Raw genomic sequence first — 22,562 nt, 5'->3', positions numbered from 1 at the left:
CACTCTAGCAAAGCGTGCTCCCTGACTCCTGCTCTCCAGTAAAGCCCCTGCCAGGGGGCATTTCTGTCAACTTCAGAAAATCATAATCTAGTCTTGTGAATGCATACATATGCACAGACATAGACTATCAACAGATACATGCATTGTAAAGAACTGATGTGCTACATGAAGGTTAACGTAAAATTTTCTGACTGAAGACAGAGGGTTTGGGATTTTTATATTATTTTGCCTTCAAATGCTTTTTTTTTACCTGGAAGTATTTTTTCATCAGAAGACAAAAAAGAAATTCACTCTTGCTTGGTGACCACTCACAAAGCTCCCTGTGCCTTTTAATCCCTACACTAAGTGATCAGAGCTCCTCTCTTTCAGTAGTCTCCCTGAGCAGAACAGTTTCACTCCTTACTGTATAAGACTAGAAGAGAAGTGAAAACTTCCTTTTTCTGCTAGTAATTGTGATACTGTGGGATTACATATCTCAAGTAGACTCAAGAGGCTGTAAAGCCCTTTTATGATTCTTCTCTTCTCCTTCTATGATAATTTGTACAAACTATCTCCTTTCACAATGACTATGATGGTTTCAAAAGAATTGAATGTAGAGTTGCTAAAAATAATACAGAAAATGTCTAATCTTTAGTAGAACTTTTGAATGTGCATAAGCTGACTGAAAAATGGCAACAACCTTTTAGAAGAGTTCAAAAAAATGTTGACCAGCTGCAATTTGAGAGACACCTTTTCTTTCTATCCTAAGGTTAAATTTGCAAAAACTGTGGAACAAAAACCACACTCACTTGTAAACTTTATGATTTCAGATGGATGGTGATTAATCCATTTGAAGACACTGTATTTAGTAGAACTAGATTGCCTTCCAGGAAGAAAAGAAGCAATTCTTTCTAGATCCAGTGTTATAAAACCATTACAATCTTCTTTAGTTGTTTTGCACACATTCTTTAAAGAAGAAATTTTATTCTTCAAGAATATTTAGTGGCTTTTTGGTGTGTGCTGAGCAAACTAAGAAGCTGATGTACTGTTCTTTTTGCTGGAAAACAGTTTCAAAATAGTGAAACATAGCAATTTCATAGCAGAGAGGCTACAAGAACCACAATGAAGAGAAATTTCCCTACTCTCTAGTTATTAACTGTATGTTTGTAAGAGTGCAGTGATTATGCTAATTTTTTCACTCTAGCTAAAAATGAATGTCTTTCAGTTAAGAGTACAAAGATTCATGTTCGTTATAATTATTGAATAATAACCAAGTTGTGATTATGCAAAGAAGACATCAAGACCCAGTCAGAGTACAGAGCATTTCATAAGTGGGAAGAAAGTATACAATTATATCTTGGTAATTTGTATGACATTCCTGCACCTGGCATAGACCATTCTATTTCAGTAGTAACATAATGTTTTATATATGTAAATTGCTTATCCTATCCTGTGTCTTGAAATTTGTAGTGATGGTGCTAAACTTTAAAAGCTTACTCAGAGAACACTATAAATAAAATGTCTAGACATAAAATATAAACTGGAAATAACTACAATAATTTAAAAGCAGTGATAGCTTTTCTTTTCCTCAAACCCCTCACTGTCCATATGCAAGGCAGTATCAAATTAACAACAAATTTATTGCTAATGATTATCATTTTGAACATTTTCTGGTTTCTGTAACAGATTTTAAACATCAAGCCGTTCCAGTGAAAGCAGAGATGAAAAATAGTGGCAACTTTACAAGATGATGGAAAGGTCTGCAACAAGGGGAATAGACATTTGGGGGAGAGATCAGAAAATGTTTTGAAGACAGAAAGTAGTTGTTTAGTAAGGTCCATGCTGACAAATGGAATGGGAATATACTCAAAATGTTATAGGTTTTATATGAATTGAGGTATTGCAGACTATGCCAAGAACTTCCTTGAATTTGATTACCAGACTTGTCTGGACAAGTAGCTAATCCTTACTAATTCAGTCTGATAGATTCACTTTCTTCTATAATAAATAAAATTTGGTTGAATTAATTGTGAGCTAGTTGTGAACAACTGTACACATCCACCGTGTTAAAACACAGAGTAAAATTATATTGAATACTAATATCAGAAGTCCTTAGAATGGTCCACTACGATGCCTATCATGTACTGTCTAATCAAAAGATCCAACCAGTCACTGTAAAGATCTATATTATCTTCTGGTCTGTCTGAGCAGAAGAAATATAAGCTTTTCAGAAGATGGGGGAGATGTCTTTCAGTGGACACTAATATAACTCTCCTAGAGTTATTTTCATACATTTAACAAAGAGTAATGACTTTTTCTTCCTAGATTCATGTAGTCTTTGAGGTCTGACAGCTGTGATTGGCCTTGGAGGAGTCTTTTACCTGTTCCATATTTAGCGAGTGTATGTTATTGCATCTGTTAGGTTTATAGATTTATCTCAGCCCATTTGTTATGAAGTTAAGAAATTAATTATTTTTATATAATGCAAAGTGTCTACTGCATCTAATTATACATTGCAATTTATAGTGGTGAATAGTCTCTGTTTTCTACTTAATCTCTTTTTGTATGTAGCTTTGTGCTGTTTTTTCTGTATTGTTTCTGGCTGACTCCTCTTGAACTTAAGTTTTAATTAGATCCCAGAGCCAGACAATTTTAACAGCCTTGGGAATTTAGTAGAAGGCAAAGGTAGCTGCGGGCCATCTAAAAATATAAAAATATTGCATTCGTAGATTGTACACTTTGCTCTTACCATGTTATTATTTATACTGAAGTAGCATTTAGAACAAGATTCCAGTCAGGAGCTCTTTGTTCTCACTGTACTTGGTGACATGCAGGTGCTTCACAAGAGGCATTCTCTGCTTCAAGATGCTTATGGTTTAATTTCAGAGTAGTTAGACAAAACGAGAATGGTAAGAAAAAGAAAAGTGTAGTTATTGCCTAGCTGAAGGTTATTCTTTAAAGTAATAAAATAATTTGTGACATGCAACCACTGTCTTATCATTCCAGATACCATTACTGTTCTTCCAAGGTCTGTGGGATGATACATAGCTCCATGAAGGACATGCTTCTTTATTCTTTTACCACAGCCCCTTTACCTTGCTGCATGGAAGCTGGTTTCAAGAGGGTCGGCTAAGGCTTCTTGTGGGATCTGAGCCACTTCTGTCCCAAAGCCCTAGCAAAAGAGATGAGTCTGCACTCACTGTTTACCAGTCCTTGGCTGCTGAAGCTCTCAGTGAGGGCAGCCAGGTCATTTCAGAGAAGCCATTTTAAGTTACAGTAAACAATTAAACTGGCATTTCTGAGAACCCAATGGAAAGATAACTTAAGACCCTCTCTCTTCCTGGGATTCCTTCTTCAAATATAGCTTACCTGCCTACTATCAGCAATACAATCTTCACTGCTTTTTTCTTTGCCGGCATTTGCAATTATGGGGAGTAAAATATTATAAGAAACCCACTGAACTTCATAATGCCCAGATTAAAACAACCAAAATGAACATTATGGGTCCACAGGTATCGGCCCAACATTGTTGCATGTCTATATTCATCTCTTCAGGGCTGAAATAATAAAAACAATTTTAAGGTAGTGAAAAAACACAGTTTTCCTTCCCCTTTTTTTTTAAACCAGACCTGGATCCCTTTCCACCTGAGGAACGCTATGAGGTTAAAGTGCGAGAAGGTGTTGGAGCAGTGCTTCTGTGTGAGCCTCCTTACCATTACCCAGGTAATTTGTCCAAAGTGCTTCATTTTCAACAGCATGAGGGTAGAAGAAAAAGGAATATTTATTTTTTAAAGTGTCGTTTAAGCTAAATGGAACAAAATATTAGTGGCATTTGCAACAGATAAAAGTATGCCTACAGTAAAAAAGGCATAAATATACCTAACTAGATTAATGCTGCTTCTTCTCTTATTTGCAAGTAGCCAACAAACAGGAGATTGTCTGGATCACTTTTCATTTACTAGACCCAAGACAAGTCTTAAGGTTAGCATGAGGTAATTTTTGCCTTGGATATATTTAATCATGGGAAGATTAAGTAACCCATTCAGTAAATGAACTGAACTGTTTAAATGTGTCGATTCTTTAAAAATTATTTCTCCAAACCTATGGCTGTGTTTCTGTCAGGGGCGTGTGGAGTATAGGCCTCTTTTGTGACTCAGATGGAATTTATATAAAATGTAACTTTTACACAGCTTGAGAATCACTATTTAGGTTAGGCTTCTTTTGAATATTTGCTTGTAGTTGAACTTATGTAAAGGATATTTTTGAATTTGCAAACAGTTTTGGATCTTACAAATAACATGAATAAAACTAATCTGGATAATGGAGGGGAGGCTTGGCCTACCCTTCAACAGACCTGAATATGTATCCCTGTGTCATCCCAGACTTTCTACTGGCCTTGGACAAGGCCCAGCTTCCTTCCGCGTGATAAAATCACCACAGTAGAAATGGTCATGGACTCCCATTAAATTCATAGAACATCAGTAGGGACCCCCAGAGGATTAGAGATGAGATGAATTGCACTCTGGAAATGTCTTTCTTGCAGCATTTGCTCCTGAAGAACTCTACAGGGATTATGCCCGTAACCTCAAGCATCTCCAGTTCCATCGTGAGGGGTGAATTTGGCTGTTAGCATCTCTGTTACCAGACCTTATTTGTAAAATGATATAACATTTTGGTTTTCATATTTTGTGTCTTAGTATCACAAGTAATCTTGTGAGAGGAACTGAAACATACTTCTAGTTACAATATTCTAAGGTCACGACGAAATCGCAAGACACAGACACAGACTTCCCAGCTTCTCAGTTGTGTCAGTGCAAGACTCAGCTGCACATCTCCTGTCTACCTCCCACTCTAGTTCCTGTGGAAAGGCTGGACCCAAAGGGAGCCATCCTCACTATAGCCACATCACCAGTGATCTGGACAGATCTGGACTACTGGAAGTAGTACCCCAATGTTCAGTGTAGACAGCTACTAGCTGGCTACTGAGATATGTGTATTCTATCTCATATAACTGTCTTTCCTGAATAAAAGATTTATAAGCTAGAAATCAAAGGGGAGTAATTTATATGTGGAGAGTCTACCGTGGCTTAAGTAGCTGGTAATATTGCTATTGTTTTCTGATATTAACTAGAAAATATTTTCCTCCAGATGATCTCAGTTATCGCTGGCTTCTAAATGAATTCCCAGTATTCATTGCTTTGGACAAACGACGATTTGTGTCACAGACGAATGGCAATCTCTACATTGCAAATGTAGAAGCCTCAGATAAGGGCAATTATTCATGTTTTGTTTCAAGCCCTTCAATAACAAAGAGTGTATTCAGTAAATTTATTCCACTTATTCCACAATCAGACCGTAAGTATTTATTGGAAATATTGTGTACATGTAATGTTCTAACTGTTTGTATGTTGATTTTCCTCATTCATTACAATATTTTTACATATGTGAGAAGAATCATACGGCAAGTCATAAATCAGCGTTGCAGACTGGCTACTGCACGGGTGTTTTTTAGTGTTCTGCATACAAAGGTCCAAATCATTCCTATCCACAGCGAAAACTCTGTAAAGGAAATTTCCATTGATTCATTCACAAAATTTCTTTTGTATCATTGAGAACAGAGTTTTCCCCATCTCCTTCATGTGATAAACCCTTACACTCATCCCAAAATATTTTTTACCTTTTCTGATCTTGGCACTGGTTCAAAAGGGTATAAGTGGAAAGCAAAAGCTTTATGAAAAGGTTGATACAACTTCAGGAATTAAAATATTTCCAGGAATTCCCCCATGAAAAATGGAAAATGCTTTTCCCCCTATTGAAACCTCCTATCCAATGGTGGCCTAAGGTCTCTATGTCTCATGGGCCAGTCCCCTGAGCCACCTATTCGGTTCTGTGTTATTAGATTATTCTCTGCCATTCTTTATCAAAGCTCTGTCTTTTCCAATTGGTAACCAGGTTCCCTCTTGCCTTGCCACTAGAGGCTGTAAGTCACTAGGGTCTCGTGAACTGGAGATCATTAGAATTTCAGCGACCCTTTTATCTGTTAGATTTCCCATATGACAGTGAAGAACTGTGATTGAATTTGGGTAATTACAGATCAGAGATCTTTGTCCTGCTTTTCCTTGGCCAATGCCCGCCTGGGTTCTTCATCTAGTGGTACCAAGAGGAGTCCTATAGAGGTCACCAGTAGGTAGATTTGATTGCATACTGTTGCCACGTGGATTCCTGGCACTTCCCTGTACCCTCATTAAGCAGTATATTTGCTGGCTCTAGTTCCTTCTTACCATCAATATGAAATTATTGACAATATTCTATCCACTAAAAGAATCTGGAAAATAGACTGGAAAGTAGAGACTTAGACTTTTGATTGCCCACATGCACAGGACATCATCACCCTTAAAATGGAAATGAATGAATTTATGTTAAAGAATTGTGCTGTAGAAAATGTTAAGCATTTCTCTCCAAAGAATGAGTAAAACAATTCTGCCTTATTATTGAAAGTTTACTGCTAAATCAGACTTCATGTATCTGGCCGGGCAATTATGCTTTGTAAAGAAAAATTGTGTCTGGAATTTTAAGAAGGGTTTTTCAGAATTTTGGAAGTTATAATTGCTGTATTCGTTTCTGCTAGGCCATTTCTGAGAATCTCTTTTTTAATGTTAGGTGCAAAAGTATATCCTGCTGATATCAAGGTGAAGTTCAAGGACACATATGCCCTCCTGGGGCAAAATGTGACACTGGAGTGTTTTGCTCTTGGGAAGTAAGTGTGTTTTAAAATAATTGTAGAGCACTGTTTGCTTTCATATTTCAGGGAAGGAAAATATACCTTTCATTAGCAAATACTTTTCTGTACTCTCCAATTTAACAACCAGTTCTTGAGCATGCTGATTTGTACTTCATTGTACCTTTTCAAGTCCGGTTCCTGAACTCAGATGGAGTAAATACCTTGAACCCATGCCAGCCACGGCTGAGATAAGCATGTCTGGTGCAGTCCTTAAGATTTTCAATATTCAGTATGAAGATGAAGGACTTTATGAATGTGAAGCTGAAAACTATAAAGGAAAAGATAAACATCAGGCAAGAGTTTATGTACAAGGTAAGTAGAACAATTTTATTCTTCACTAGTTATGTTGCTTTTTCTTATGTTGGAAGTATCTGTGTTTTCACACTTGATGTCAGTGCTGACTCCCTGCATCATCTTGACACACTGTTATTTGAGTTAATAAACAAAATCAAAACCCATGCATTGGATGCCAGGCATAACATTCATGTATTAATTGAGCAACTGCTTGGCTTAGATGGTTATGATAACTGAATATACACCTTGACAGCAGTGTGTGTTAGCATTAATATAGTTATGCGTAGTGGAAATTATTTAATTAGTTAGGGTATTTGAACTGAAAGAACTGCCGGAAAGAAAAAGAGATCATTAGGTTTGTTATGCTTTCTTGCTTCTTCATTTTGTTTGTTTTTCCTGTCTGTCTTTTCTCTGTCTCTTCTCAGCTACAGTCAAGTCTTTATTCTGACTGCCTTTATCCCTTCCCTTCACGCATTTGGGTATATGAGGGACCAAAAAACTGTACCTTATTTCTCATAGTGGAATGATCCTAAGTAACCTGACTCCTTGACTGAGACTTATGCCACCCAACTGTGGCTTCCTACATAACATCTGAATTACCTTCAGAACATTTCTCTTCCTTTCCATTGACAGTACAGAACATGTCCTGAGTTAAGATCCTCAGTTAAGTGCTTGAACTTCAGTAGGATAAATTCAAAAGCGGTATGGGAAGGTTGTCACTGCTTATTGTATGTAAAGCTAATAAATAGATTAATTTGATTAGTAAAAGCAATAAGGCTGGAACATTTTCAATTTTAATTTCTTAAATAACTTCTCTGGATGAAGAGAATATTTTCTTGGAAACACTTTCAGTACATTCCTGGTTTTGCACAATTTTATGTCATTTATCATTTTTATGGTGATACTGTATAATTTACACCTAGTATAATCTACAGGTGAGTGTAAGTGGTAATACCTTGTATCTCTGGAAATTCATGAATCATTATTTCAATTCCCGTTTATCTTCTCATTAAAAATGACTGGTAGTTATTCTGGGGACAACGTGGTAACACACAAACATCTTAACTTCATTCTTGCTTATATTGGTACATTGTTGAGCTACCATTATTAGTCTTTGTGTCCTCTTAAGTATCACGGAAAAAGCAGAGGAATTAATAGATCATAATGTTAATTAAATAAATCGCTGATATATTTACAAGGCACCATGTGTTTTTGTTCTTCAGCATCTCCAGAGTGGGTGGAACATATCAACGACACAGAGAAGGATATAGGCAGTGACCTCTACTGGCCTTGTGTAGCTACAGGCAAGCCTATTCCAACAATCAGATGGTTGAAAAATGGTGCCTCGGTAAGTATATTGCTATAGATAGTGCAGTATTTGTTGGTTACTAGCCAATGGAAATGACTTTTTGAAGCATGCATTATTAAAAGGTTAAAAAACTTATGAATCATAGTGATACAAATTTTCACTGATTCCAGTTGCGCTGGAAATTTAAATCTATTTTTAAACTTTTATTTCAAACTCCTCTTTGATTTTAAAATATATTTCTTTACACTATTTAATACTCAGCTCTGAATTCTGAACTTGCTGTTTGACCACCTGCAGTATGTGGATACCTCCTTTTCTCCAGTCCTTTATAAGTAAATACTATTTTCTTCTCTCTAGATAAAACAGTGTAATCAGCTTCCCTCTAAAAATAATCCTTTTTACCACATTGAACATGAATGTGTCTTTAAAACTGTAAGACAAATGGAGTCAGTGGAGACATGAGAAGAAAGACTCATTTTAAAATGATTAGTGGTGTTCCTATATCATATTAATTTTCACGTTTTTTGGTCACAGAATATTGCAAAATTCAGTTCTTTTAGGTGATGTGAAGTTTAAATGAGTGCCATTTGATAATTTAAGTTTATTGCTCCAGATTTTTTAAATCAAGTTGATTTTCAATCCAGGCATTTCAACAATGTATTTAATATCCATTGCTTATACTGTATGATGAGCTGTTAAAGAACAAACAAAATAGAAGATGTCACACTACATCTGTTAAGCCCTGGTGACACTGATCTTGACATGCAGACAGAAAAAAGACAATGAGGTAGAGCTGTTTTGGCTGTGTATCTTAACAAAAATGTGACAGGTTGGAGGGAGAACAGAGATATCACCATCTGCCACATCTGCCACCAGAAAAAACAATGCTATTTTCTAGCTTCTATAGTTATTACAAACAAGTAATTTAAAAAGCAAATTACTTGACTGTCCCCGCTGAACTTGGCTTTCACGGACAAAATCTACATACTGGATTGCAGAAAGCAGTGTAGTTCTCCAGTAATACACCAGAAGATTATGCTGTGTATTGAAATTATGAGATGATTTCCAAATAGAGATTAGCAAAAATATTTGAATTGCGTTGAGAATGTAGCTTGTTTATGAATCAAACATAATTATTAAATTGGCATTTCATGTAGCACAAAAAGAAGATTCCTTGAAAATATTATTGAAATGTTTTTTTAAATAAAACAGTAGAGGAAATATTTTTCTTTTAATCTATTCTTTCTTCAGATAAATAGTATTCTTTTAATCTTCCACTACTCTAGGCACTCTAATTGACTCACATACAGGATTAAAGGATTTCAGCCTAATTTTCACAAGAAAAGAGAATTTAGTAACATGGTTTTTGAAAAAACAGTTGACATCTATTTGTAGTTTACAAAATATCCCATCCCATTTTGCTCATTTCTAAACAGTTTTTTAGAAATAGATCTGGTACTTATTTGGATTTACCAGATGTTTTTTCTTTAAATAAACAAGTGGTCCATACTACTTCCCTGTGGAATCTTGAAAATTTTCTGTTCATCTCATAAGGATTTGGATTGACCTTTTACTATTGTTGTAAACTAATGTACATAAAATATAACATACCAAACCCTGGACATGGCAAAACAAAGCTTATGTGAATAAAACAAATTTCACTTCTTGTTTATTAGTTCTGAACCAGTAATGTGTGAATTCATATGGTAAAAATGGACTGAAGAATAGATGTTTGTAGTGTTACTCAGTTATGATTTTTCCAGAAACATAAAGATCAACACTGAATCTTTCTTTCTTTGAGAAAAGGTGAATATACTGCCACAAAGACTGAACTGTAACAAGGGGGAAAATAAAATCTCATCAGTGTCTTAATGTTATGTGAGAGACTCTTTTCTGAACACTGTCACTAAAAAAGAAAGTGAAGAACTGTGGATGGGTATGAATTCTATAGCATATGTAGTCTAAATGAAAATCTTACGATTTTCTTGATTTTATGTTTCAGTTCAGGAAAGGTGAACTAAGAATACAAAGTCTGACCTTTGAAGATGCCGGCATGTATCAATGTATAGCAGAAAACACGCATGGAATTATTTATGCAAATGCTGAACTGAAGATTGTGGGTCAGTGAGATTATTTGCTTTTATATACAATTTTGGGCTTGAGTAAGGTAGTAGTCATATTTGCAAGCATTGTTTGATAATATATTGTTGGAATAATAAAGTTAACTGAATCTAGGTGAGATGGGGCTCTCTAGTTGGGTTGTGACAATGAGCTGAAGAATCAATTTATTAATTTATGGAGAATGTTTACTGGATTTTTTTTCTGATGCTTGCCTGCTGCTGTTAGCACACAGAGAATTGCTAGCATAGAAAAGATTTAAAGTGCTTAGAGTTGCTGACTGCCCAGTCAAGCTGGCGAAACTAGTTGAGAAATGTTTTCTTTTTTGCTCACCTACACGCCTCTGTTGGTCAAACTCTGCTTTTCTGGAAGCCATGCTGCCAGTTAGTATATACTTTCTTTCACCAGCCCCTTAAAGCTCTTCATCTTCACTGTCCCCTCTCCCTTTGCCTTCTATAACCCTTTAAGACCAGCTGCAATATGGATTTGCAATACAACTGTCCCATTTGTTGGCTACATAGAGTTAATAGTCCAGTATTTTTTCCAAACTATCATCCTGTAGTAGAAACTTAGATTTTCAGATCCAGAGTGCTCAGATTTAAAACATTTTCTGACCTTTCTACTGATGTCATTATAGCAGATACATTGACTATATGACATGGACATGGCTTTCATAGGGAATTTCCCTGCAGTAGTTACCCTAGGTTCTTTCTAACTCGCACCTGCCTCCAGACTTTCCTAACAGCTAAACTATTCTTGACTTCACCAACCCACTGCACAACAATATAATACATCATCCTTCCTGCATTGCCATTTGCTCAGTAGAGCCTGGATTACCTGGAATTTAGCACTATTTGCATGCACATTTTTAAACTTCAGTGTCAATAAGATGTGGATGTCTATCAGAGTTTTTCTCTGTACTGGTGTAATTAACTGATAGCTGTATTTCCGCAAGCTGTGCACATATTTGCTGGCATCGTTAACAATGATGGAACACAGAAATGCAAAATAATTGAAGGCATTTTGTCTTGTATTCAGTTAAAAATAAAGAGAAAATTAATAAGCCAAGGTCTGACCTCAGGTACATCTGTGTGGTGCTTACTGCAGTTGTTTGTCATTGCTCTTGTACAGAGCGCAGGATTTGACACAGAAGTTGGCTAAACAGAAAACTACAAAGAGGAAGAAGGGAACAATCTTAAAGTTGCTAGACGGAGTTTAGAACCACTGAAAATTAAAACCAACTATTATTTGAAAGTATGACTAAGTGAGCAAGCTGAATTTTTACAGAAGTTGAGCTCTAGGAAGCTAAATTTTATTAGGTCTGTTAAAAAGGCCTCTGAGAGGGAAGAGCTTTCAATTGATTTCAGTGGGCTTTGATCTTGTTAGGTTAAACTTAGATGTAGATTCAGAAATCAACAGAAGGAAACCTCTGGTGTAAACTACATAATAATTTTCCTGTTTCTTTTAGAGCACCATCTGCTGCTCAGTGCATTTCTATATCATTAATATTTTTCTCGATAGTCTGAATAATGGGAATTTATATACAATCAATAGTTCTGTCATTTACCTTAGTCTTAATATTGCAAACAAATGGTGTTCTGCACAAAAGTCATTAACAGCAATGCTCATGTGCTAATTTTTCCCTTCAGCTTCACCTCCTACTTTTGAACTGAACCCTATGAAGAAGAAAATCCTAGCAGCTAAAGGGGGCCGTGTAATAATTGAATGCAAGCCTAAAGCTGCTCCTAAGCCAAAATTCTCATGGAGCAAAGGAACAGAATTGCTCGTAAATGGGAGCCGGTGAGTATTTATTGTTAGTGGACACTGTGATTCTTAAAAATGCTGCCTTACGTTTGTATTTATTCTGCAGGCTAGTTCTGACTTTTGCAGGCTTCAGGGGCAGGAGAGCGGTAAGGCAACGTGAAGCTGTCCTTTATGCTGACAGGCTGAGCACTGAAGTAGAACACCCTGGCAGCTGTAGAGTGCATGGGACAGAGTTAATACTAAATTATAATGTTTGTTCCACATGATTGCCCAAGGAATTGACTAAAATTATTTCATTATGATTCTAACAGTCAATTCAGGACGTGTAAGGAATTGATTTTATTAGTAAATCTCACCAAACCCCTAAGGAACAGTCCTTAGCTCCCCTGCTGTCTCTGCTCTGTGTCTGACACAACTGAGAGGTTTTTTTTAAAATACTAGGCATGATCCTAGAATAATGCCTATATTTTAAGCAGTTAGTCTCAGCACAGAACCCAGAAGTCCATGTTAAGTGCCCAGAAGCCTTATACAATTGCACTGGAATAGCTGGATGCTTAAGAATGAGATCTAAAACTTTCTGCCCTCTAACCACCAAGGTAGTCAATAGCAAAATGTGAGGGATTGGAGATGCTTTAAGCTCTGCTCCTTCAGATGGTAGGAAGTCCTTCCCCAATACGGAATAAACCTGGTTGGCTTCTTTTTTTGAAATGCAAACCTACTTCTTTTCACGAAAGAGTACCAGAGCGTTTTGCCAAGCCAAAGTCTTGTTCTGAGCTAGTGGGGAGCCCTCTCCGTCTCTTGTCTCAAACCAGTTGTTTAGCAGAAGAGACTCTGATATTCCAGACTGCGACTGTGACTGCAAGTTACTCTGTGACCTGGTGATGAATGCCCCCACTGGGGAGGAGGAGACCTGAATTTCAATTCCCATTCCAAAGCTTATTCATGCATTTTAGAGGGAACAGTCACATGATAAAATGTGACTTGCCTGTGCATACAGCATTTGTTGCTCTTATTTGTGCAACATCTTAGGAAGAGGAACCCCAGTCCAGCGGTGTATTAGTAGATAAGAAACTGGGTAAGTGTGGTTGGTTTAAGTGTTTATGAGAAGCCAATAATCTCTATGATGCTTGAATTAGGATTCAGTTTACCTGACTTTATTCCCTGCTGTGCCACTGCCCTGGTCCCTGAGGGAAGTCTCTAAGCAATACTACAGTACGTTTTTGCTAATGTTAGCAAACATATATATTAGTTGTGTTATATAAAGTTATATGATGTTATATAATAATATATGTTATATAATAATAAGATAACATCTGATACCCTCATCTAAACCATAAACTTGTTATTACTTGAAGAAAGGCACTGAAATTGATATCAGAATATGGTTTTGAAAAGGGATTGTGGTGGGAGAAGTCTAGGAGATTCATTTCATTATAACATTTCTTTTCATCACAGGTATGCAAGATTTCACTTTTAGCATTAAGTCCTCAATGAAAATTAACATAATGGTTTTCTCCTAAACCATATTGTAATTCATTTTTGTATGTTATAATATTGGAAGCCACTGCTCAGAATTAATTTAGATGTGTAATTTCAGGAAAACAATAGGCCAAAATGTTACTAGCAGTGTAGATGCAAAAAGCTGATAACATACAACTTTAACAGGTATATTTGGTGTGTTGTTCATATTTCAGAATTGAATTGTGTCACAAAATTATAAGAAAAATATATGAATGACTATTAAAAAATGAAAATGCCCCTTGCTCCAACAATGTGAGCCATCTAACCATACCACAATCTATTTAAATGCTTCTGACTACAGGAGTGTTTATAAATGCAACAGTTAGACATCAGCTTCCAAAAGATATTTGTGATCTTCTAACTTATTACAATTGCTACTGAAAGTATTCCTTTCTGATATAAATACCTAACTTCCCTTGCTGTATTTTTTACATTTTTGATAGCATACGTATTTGGGATGATGGGAGCCTGGAAATTATCAATATCACAAAGCTGGATGAAGGTCGCTACACATGTTTTGCAGAAAATAATCGAGGAAAAGCTAATAGCACTGGTACTCTAGAAATGACAGGTAAACTTCTAAATTAATTTGTTTCAGAAAGTATCCCTTAATTCAAAATCACTACGTTTTGTTCCAGCATTGCACTACTTCTGTGAGCCATTTTATATCTTTCTTTTCTAGTTTAGTTGCTCATTAAAGGATGAATTGTGGCTTTTAAAGCATACATCTCAATAGAAACTGTGTATGTTTGCACCAATTCAGAGACTGTATCTCAGTTTTAAGTGTTTATTCTTCTGTAAGAGATTATAAAATCTGATCCATCAATTCAGATAGCACATTTTGATGCAATCACTCAGGTTGGTAGTGTAGCTCTAACAGAGGAATGAAGCCATGATTCTGGGGCCATGACTCAGAGCAATGGGACTCTTATTGTCCTTCTTTAATTTTTCTCTCTTTTTTTTTTTTTATGGGGAGAGCTGAGACTTGCAAGACTGAAAGCATTGCAGTTAAATTAACATCCATTATATTTGTGAGGCAGGGGCATATAGTCATATAATTGCACTACTGTATTCCCTTCTTTTGGGGATATTAATATTTACCAATTAAATACTGATATCCTTAGTTGTGTATTTTAAATATTATGTCAAATAATTAAATATCCGTTGAACACAGAGAGGAAATATGGCATTCATGAACAGTTATGCCTGCCAAGCATCCAAAAGTCTCACTGATAGTAGCAGAATCATTTATTAAATGTATTTTTTAAAGTCTGTTCCAAAAATCATGCTGAATGTGGCAGCACAATACCACAATATTAATGTGCTAATGTAAGAATTAATCTATATCAGCAGGTCATATGAAAGCATTTTTGTGGCTGCTTTATTATATCAAATGAGAGGGTATTGTAAGATTTTATTTTGATTAATCAGATTTGTTTAATGTTTGCAGTTACTTTTTGTCATCTTTTGCAGTTTTATATGTCTAAATATTTCACTCAGCCATTTAATTATTTTGAAAGATGATGTAAATAAATACAGCCCCTTAACCATTGTACCATACCTTCAACAATCAGGAAGAACTTTGACATAATAAGGCCTCATGATGAAACACTTAAAATGTGTTTATAAACTGTATAAACTAGTCGTAAAGAATTTTTAAATCCTGGAGTATTCTGCTGTGGTTCATCTAAAAGGGAACACTGAAAGACTAAGATGCCTCCCTTGATCTCACAGCAGAAACAGAAGGGTCAGATGGCATATTTCAGAATTATTTTCACATTGTGGACAAGGATGATGGCTGACTAACAATGCTTTGAAAATGGTATTCTCAAACACTTTGTGTGTGGCCCGTAAAACTTCTCAGACATTGCTAAGGACTACAGGAAATTAAAAAGTTAAAACTAAAGCTGACAGGCACTGTAGACTGTGATGATTTTTCCCATAAGCCGTTTGTTTGCTGCCTCTAGACCACTGTTTCAGGGTCTCCTTAGACTGATAGAAGACTTTATGTTAACTTCTAGAAAATTACTGATGATAGAGCCAAGTCCTGAACATACAGCCACGACGTTAGAATGCAATACCTCCTTCTGCCAGGGTATCCTAAGGCCTGTTCTCATAGCTAGGAATTTAGAGATCAGATGTGAACAGGTTGCTCTGATGCACAATGAGATATTGCATTCTCAGATATCCAGTTCTTGTGCCATACTCATATGCTAAGGATTAAACAGATTTTGGATTGCTAGACTAGGATCTGAGGGAAGAGTTTTCTCCAAGTCAGACTGACGAGAAATATTGGGTTCATTTGGAATTGTTGCTGTCCTGTGTGTGGTGGCGTGTAGTGTGCTACCTGGGAGCATTTGGGAGTTTTGCATAGCAATTCCTCTGCTAGAACCTAGATCTTAACTAGTGGCAATAGCCCTTTTCTTGTGGCTCATTATCTTCCAGGTTTTAGCATCTTACTCCCACTCTCGTATCTGTGGGAAAGACATTGTATGTCAAGAAGTGATGAGTAGATACTCTCTGGGTTTTTATTTTATGATCGTATTTGACAGCAAAGGAACAGGTCTCACTGATCCAGTGAGTCCCTTCCAGAACAGTGTTGCTAATTTGCCATACGAATTAGGTGCACGTACTAAGATGTCTAGGAAGCATCATGAAGTCTTTGCCTTTTTTTGTTTCTGTAATGATAAGCAACATTTCTGGGGCATATACAGCTTTCTTCCTTTCTCCTTTCTTCCTTTCTTCCTTTTCTTCTTTCTTCTACTCTTTCCTCTTTCATTTCCTCATGTAGCTATCTGCATGGTTTGTTATATATACTTAATATTTTTCTCACTAAATACGTTAAGTCTCAGTCTCTGCAGTGCTCTAATGGAAATCTCACATTCAGCCTGACAACTGTGCAGAACTTCCCATTTGTTAAAGAGACAGGTTTTAAAAAATAAGAAATATTATTATTAAAAAAAAGGAAACAACACAATAATTGACAGAAGATTGATCATCTACCTGAGAGATTATCAAAGAATAAAAATAGTTTTACATAGTCAGTAATATGGACCAGAGAGTGAAACATAGCCATTTTAAAGGAATAACTAAGTACAAGTTAGGCATTTCAGTTGTAAAAGTATTTTCTTTGTTCTCTTTAGTTTGGTCTTTTGAAATGTAGTTGCGTGAATAACATGCAAACCAGAGTTTGGGGGAAGAGTTTCATGTACAATCAAGCAGTTATCAGTCTGGGCTTACATTTGGATAAACATTTATTTATTGGAATTTTCCATGTTTGCTGTTAACTTCACAGAGGCTACAAGGATTATTTTAGCTCCACTGAATGTTGATGTCACCGTTGGAGAGAATGCTACCATGCAATGTATTGCATCCCATGATCCCACGTTGGACCTCACATTTATTTGGTCTCTAAATGGCTTTGTAATAGATTTTGAGAAAGAACACGAACATTATGAAAGGAATGTTATGGTAAGATACTATAGATCTTATTTAATTTGTGGAAGCCTACTTTTCTTTATTATGAATAATTGTCTTTTCTGTTTTACTTTTTCTACTGTATTGGTTTATGTCTAGAAAAATGCAGTAGGCTAAGCATATAAAATAAAGTTACAATTTAGACACCTTACAGACAGATATGCAAGATGCTCACAGGTAGACACCTGAATTCAGAAATCTGAATTGACTTAAGTATTTTGGTACCTGAGCTGAATCCCATTCTGATGACTGTAGTGTCTGAAATGAAAAATATTGAGGTCCAAATGTTGAATAATGAATATAGCTGGTAAGCAAGTAACATATTATCTTGTGAAAGGATGCATGCATATGGGTTCATTTTTACTTGCCCATGTTTTTCTGAAAAAAATTTCTGGAATTTGGCACAAGACTAGGCCAGATGGTGAGTAGGAGTCAAACAGTCTGTAAATACTGAGCAAGAAAGGTTAGTGTGAAGGCTAAACAAGCTAATACAAAAATGCTTGTTTTGGCACATAGGAAGAGGAATCATAGACCTTTTGTGTTCACATGTATGGTTATCTCTTTATAGTCTTATATCAGACTTATGCAAGATTAGTTGCAAGCAAACTTGAGTAGAAATCCTTCTTGGTTGTGTCTAATGGTGTCATAATTTAACTAACACTCAACAACAACCTCAGAGCTGTTGCTGACGTATATATATTTATATTGCAGTTCTGGGGTTAAATGATATAAAAATCCTCAAATATAGATACAAACTCTTTACTGTATTTTAGATCAGCTCTAATTTCAGTATCGTAAAATTTATACTCTCGATCTTCAAGCCGGCACATTTTAATGCTCCCCCAAGAAGCCGGGTATTTGGAGGGAAGAGGCTGCTGAAGCCATCCGTAGCTTCTGAGAACCATGCGGCCATTGGTCAATTTCTGCTCCACCTTCAAAATTAGCTATCTTAACAGTACAGCTTACAAAGTCTTTTTCCTAGACCTGCAGTGTTATTTGATTTTCCACGAATCAAGAGATTCTTTTTCTCTCTTTATTTTTCCATATCTGTTTATCTCCACATCAGGAGATATTTCCGGCATAACTGTTTCAGCCTAATTGGGAGCAAACCAGTGCTCTGGGGTGACTGAGTTGCCTTAGCCTGCTCATTTGCTGAGTTGTTCTGAAGGTTCCTGAGAAGGCGCACTGCTCGCTTTCGGTGAGAGAGCAAGTCCTCGTCCAAAAAGCCAGGAGTAGTGTATGCTAAGACCAGCTGAAAAACATTGAAGCCCAAAGACGTGTAGCCCTTTGGGCAGTAAACATCACAAAGCCTGTGTCCAAACTCAGCAGCAGGGTACTAAGCAATTTGAAAAGTGTACTTTGTGTTGCCTTAGAAATTACAAAATGTGTAGATCTACCCTAACACCATCCAGAAAATTTCCTGTTTGTGGCTGCCAAGCATACCGCTATTGATAGGTTTAAATTTGCACTTCTGTAGTACTCAGTGCATGGGAGTACCTTGCAGAAGCTTGAACAGCCTCATAATGGCATTCTTTTTCTTTAGATAAAAGCAGAAATGAATCTGATTGTCAGTCAAAACAAGAGCTGAAAGAGTAAAGAAGATCCCTCCATTGAATGTATTCCTTGTAAAAGAACAAATTAAACCAGTCCTGTTTTTGTCAAATTTTATTTAGTCGATTGCTTTTAGCCTCTTGACAGAAGTCACACAGAGAAGCTACATTTCACTAAATAGCAAATCAGACTGAAAGAGTAGATGAATCATTGATTTTGATGTGTAAGAAAGACGAAAATGCCTTTACCTGAGCTTATCCTGGACTGTGTAATGCAAGAGAAGAAAGACTAAACTTTCTCCATCCATAGATCATGTGTTGAACAAAAGTTTTTCTTCCAGTGGCATAAACTTTTGGGTATTGCTCTTAATAATAAAAATAAAAGGAAATTGGATAAATCATTTAGAAAATTAATTCTGAAATTTAATCCCAGTTTTATGGCACTTTCTAGCATAGTACTCAAGTGAACAAGTTGGTGGCCAAATACAGGTTTCAGCAAGTGTCTAAAGCATAAGTCTCTCTAAAGTTGATATTTAGATCCCCAGTCACCTGTTTCATCTTTCAGAGATAGCCAGTGGTTCTGGACCTCCTGATCCCAAATTCTGATTAATTCACAATATTTTAAACACTATACTGAAGTGCTGTTTTTTAAAAAACAAATCAGCCTGGCTTATTTCTGTGGGCTGGAGAGAGACACACACAAATCTGAGGGTGGTTCACTTCATGTAAGTGTCGATTCTTGTGGTGGAAATAACTGCCTTTTCCCATAGATTATTGAGATATACCCCATAGGATGTAGCAGCAGTTGAAGGGTGACTAACTCTTAATTCATTTAGATACTTAAAGTTAAGTAGGTTAAATCTAAACATCAGTTAATTTATTTGTCAGTGTATAACTCTATCCTCATGAGGGCTATTTTGTGTTTTGTTGAGTTCCTTTTGTGCTCAATCAATATAGGTGTAAATGACTGAAGTAGAGGCAGCTTCTTCATACACATTCCTGAGCCTCATTTCTGGGCTTTCAAATGCAAAGCAAGTGCAGATAATCTCTGTTCCTCTTCCACAGACAGCTCAGTCTTCATCAGTCAGTACAGAAGGGGGCAGTAGGACTGCATTCCACCTCTGGATTTGAGATTTGTCATTATTCTGGGATTCAACACTTATAATATAGTAATAATGAACGTAGGAGAATTTTTTAAAATGTAAGAAATTCACTACAAATGTTTATATAGGATGTAATTAAGAGGAATGTGCACTTTCAACATTTCTGTTTCATTCATTTATTAGCTTATTCTTACATTAAGTTTTTTTTTTTTTTTCTAACTGTATGAACAAAGGTATTTTCTCCTAACTACATCTTAGACCCCTCTTGCTGTTCTCAGCTCAAGTCACTCAGTGGCAGGTTTGCTCAGACTTTCTCAGGTGCAAAGGGGTGATCTGTTGTGCATTAGACAGCAGCAGCCCGAACTGCTGTGCTTGAAGCACTGCGGTTGCCACACAGCTCTTTATAAGCATAAAAGAAAAAATATCCCATCATGAATATTACAATGACTGGATGTATCATTCATACCCTCTGTAATTTCCTCTTGATGAAGAAGCCGCATCTGTCTTCCTGATAATATCGCTATTAATTTATAGTGACAAACAGATTAACACACTGAAATTTGATATAGACACAGTACTTCAGTTCTCAAAATAATACTAATATTGTTGTTACATACACATAATGGAATGCTAATGAAATTCATGTGAATACCTGCATAAGCCTTTTTTCTTTAAATGGAAGCTTTGGTAGCTCCATCAATTGCTGAAGGCAAAACTAATTTGCATTACATTAGTGTTGTAACTCATTTCTCAAAAGAAGATTTGTCAGTGCTGTTTTGATTTCACATGGCCAAATATGACAGTGGTATTTAAAATTTAAAAAAAATAGTAATTGTTTAGTATGCAGTTTTAGGAACAGCTGTCAAATGGAGTCTTCTAAATTTTACTATTAAATTGATTGTGTTTAACTTCATGTATGGTTGTTCCTCTGATTATTTGATTGAGGAGCTAAATATTAACATATCCTTTCAAGACCCTTAGAGATATAGTGCTTGAAGTAATCTGGAAACCTCTGATGTTTTGTCATTTCTTATTTATGGAATTGCTTTTTGCTGTGTATATTTAAAGATTGATAGGCTTACTTTTAACATACATTTAAAATTTAGTATGCACTATGCAAATAAATATATTGTTTTGATTTTTTTACCAAATATTCTCTAAAGTATCTGAAAATGAAGATGTATGATTCTACTTTTACAGTCTTTTGAAACACACTAATTCATGTGTATAGATAGTCAGGAAAAGGAACTCCATAATTTAGCTTATTCCAGTCAGAAACTCAGAAACTTATACATACACTTAAAAAGAGTCCAAATGTAGACTGTAATAGCCTTAGTCACATGTAGATATGCACACAAACTTTAAAATATTTTCTGAACTATCAATATTCCTGTGTTTGCTACATTGTTAATTATTTTTTGATTTAAGGAAAAGTGAAGTTAGCTATGAGTTGTGTTAAGCAATATCAGCGGACCTGAAACATTGATATTTTTATCATCATTTTATCATTAATAAGTTAAATTAACTTGGAGTACACATATGTAGGAACTTGGCCTCCTGGCAAATAAATTTCTTTTGGAAGAATTAAAATATGGAAGATTGTTTGTGGATCTAAGGACCTTTTAGCCATTTCCAAGAAAGAGGCGGTGGTGATGATGGTACAGCAAGGCAAGAAGATGGCTTTGTCATAGAGACACTTTACTGGCTACTTGCTAGTCTCATATTAACAATGAGATCGTCAAAAGAACATAAAGAAACAACTGTGTTTGGGTACCTGAGTCTGTTTCATAACTACCAAATGCAGGCTTATATCACCCCATTATGCATTCTCTGGATCATTTTAAGTACTTTCCTGAATTTGTTTGTAAGTTCTGTTCTTGGCATCTAATGTGTTTTTTCCATACCACAAAATGTGTTACCCTTATTTTTACATCAAGTAGCTAGAAGGCTTAATGCTGCTTTGTGATCATAATTTATTGAAAAAGCAATTCTCCTAGAGATGTTGATTTCCTTTTCCCTTTGCAAAAACTAAATAAAACCAGCAAAAACAGATTAAGTTGATTAAGGTTTTGGAGCATGTAACATATGAGGAGAGCTGGAGGGAGCTGGGATTATTTAGCCTGGAGAAGAGAAGGCTTGGGGGGATTTTATCGATGAGTATAAATACCTGGTGGGAGGAGAAAGGACAACAGGCAATGGGCACCAACTGAAAAACAGGAAATTCGACGTAAAAGTAAGAAAACACTTTTTTTTTTTTTACTATGAGAGTGGTCAAACACTAGAACAGGTTGCCCAGAAAGGCTGTGGAGTCTGCTTCCTTAGAGATATTCAAAATGTCTGGACTGGACAAGGCCCTGAGCAATTTGTTCCAGCTGACCCTGTTTTGAGAGGGGAGGTAGGACTAGGGACTGCCAGATGTCCCTTCTGGCTTCAACTGTTGTGTGGTTGTGTGATATTTTAATATAATTGTGTAAAAAAACATATAGTTAACTAAAATGTGTGAAATATGGTATTGAGCGTTGAAAGCAGGTGGCAGCAGTCTTCTGCTCAGTCAATACCTTTATGTGGTGGTGCACAGCATTTGTATTATGTAATATCAGCTCCTTCCACCATAAGCAGAGGCTCTTGTCTTTGAAAAACAGAGCTAAGGTAGCCTGGTACCAGCA

The 22,562-nt window shown here is 36.1% G+C and overlaps 1 protein-coding gene across 2 annotated transcripts in view; it reads left to right on the top strand.

The window, feature by feature from the left end:
* Positions 1-22,562, top strand: part of CNTN1 (contactin 1) — a 99,178-nt gene that overhangs the window by 18,084 nt on the left and 58,532 nt on the right. For both annotated transcript variants that reach the window (XM_067314634.1, XM_013947787.1), the window contains exons 4-12: positions 3,607-3,702; positions 5,128-5,334; positions 6,640-6,736; positions 6,891-7,072; positions 8,278-8,402; positions 10,366-10,483; positions 12,131-12,281; positions 14,210-14,337; positions 17,062-17,237. In XM_067314634.1, coding sequence (XP_067170735.1) covers positions 3,607-3,702; positions 5,128-5,334; positions 6,640-6,736; positions 6,891-7,072; positions 8,278-8,402; positions 10,366-10,483; positions 12,131-12,281; positions 14,210-14,337; positions 17,062-17,237 — 1,280 coding nt within the window. The remainder of the gene's footprint in view (positions 1-3,606; positions 3,703-5,127; positions 5,335-6,639; positions 6,737-6,890; positions 7,073-8,277; positions 8,403-10,365; positions 10,484-12,130; positions 12,282-14,209; positions 14,338-17,061; positions 17,238-22,562) is intronic.

The sequence above is a fragment of the Apteryx mantelli genome, chromosome 1, assembly GCF_036417845.1.
Source record: "Apteryx mantelli isolate bAptMan1 chromosome 1, bAptMan1.hap1, whole genome shotgun sequence".
Lineage (NCBI taxonomy): Eukaryota > Metazoa > Chordata > Aves > Apterygiformes > Apterygidae > Apteryx > Apteryx mantelli.
Note: the sequence above shows the minus strand (reverse complement) of the source record. Positions and strands in the feature narration are given on the sequence as shown.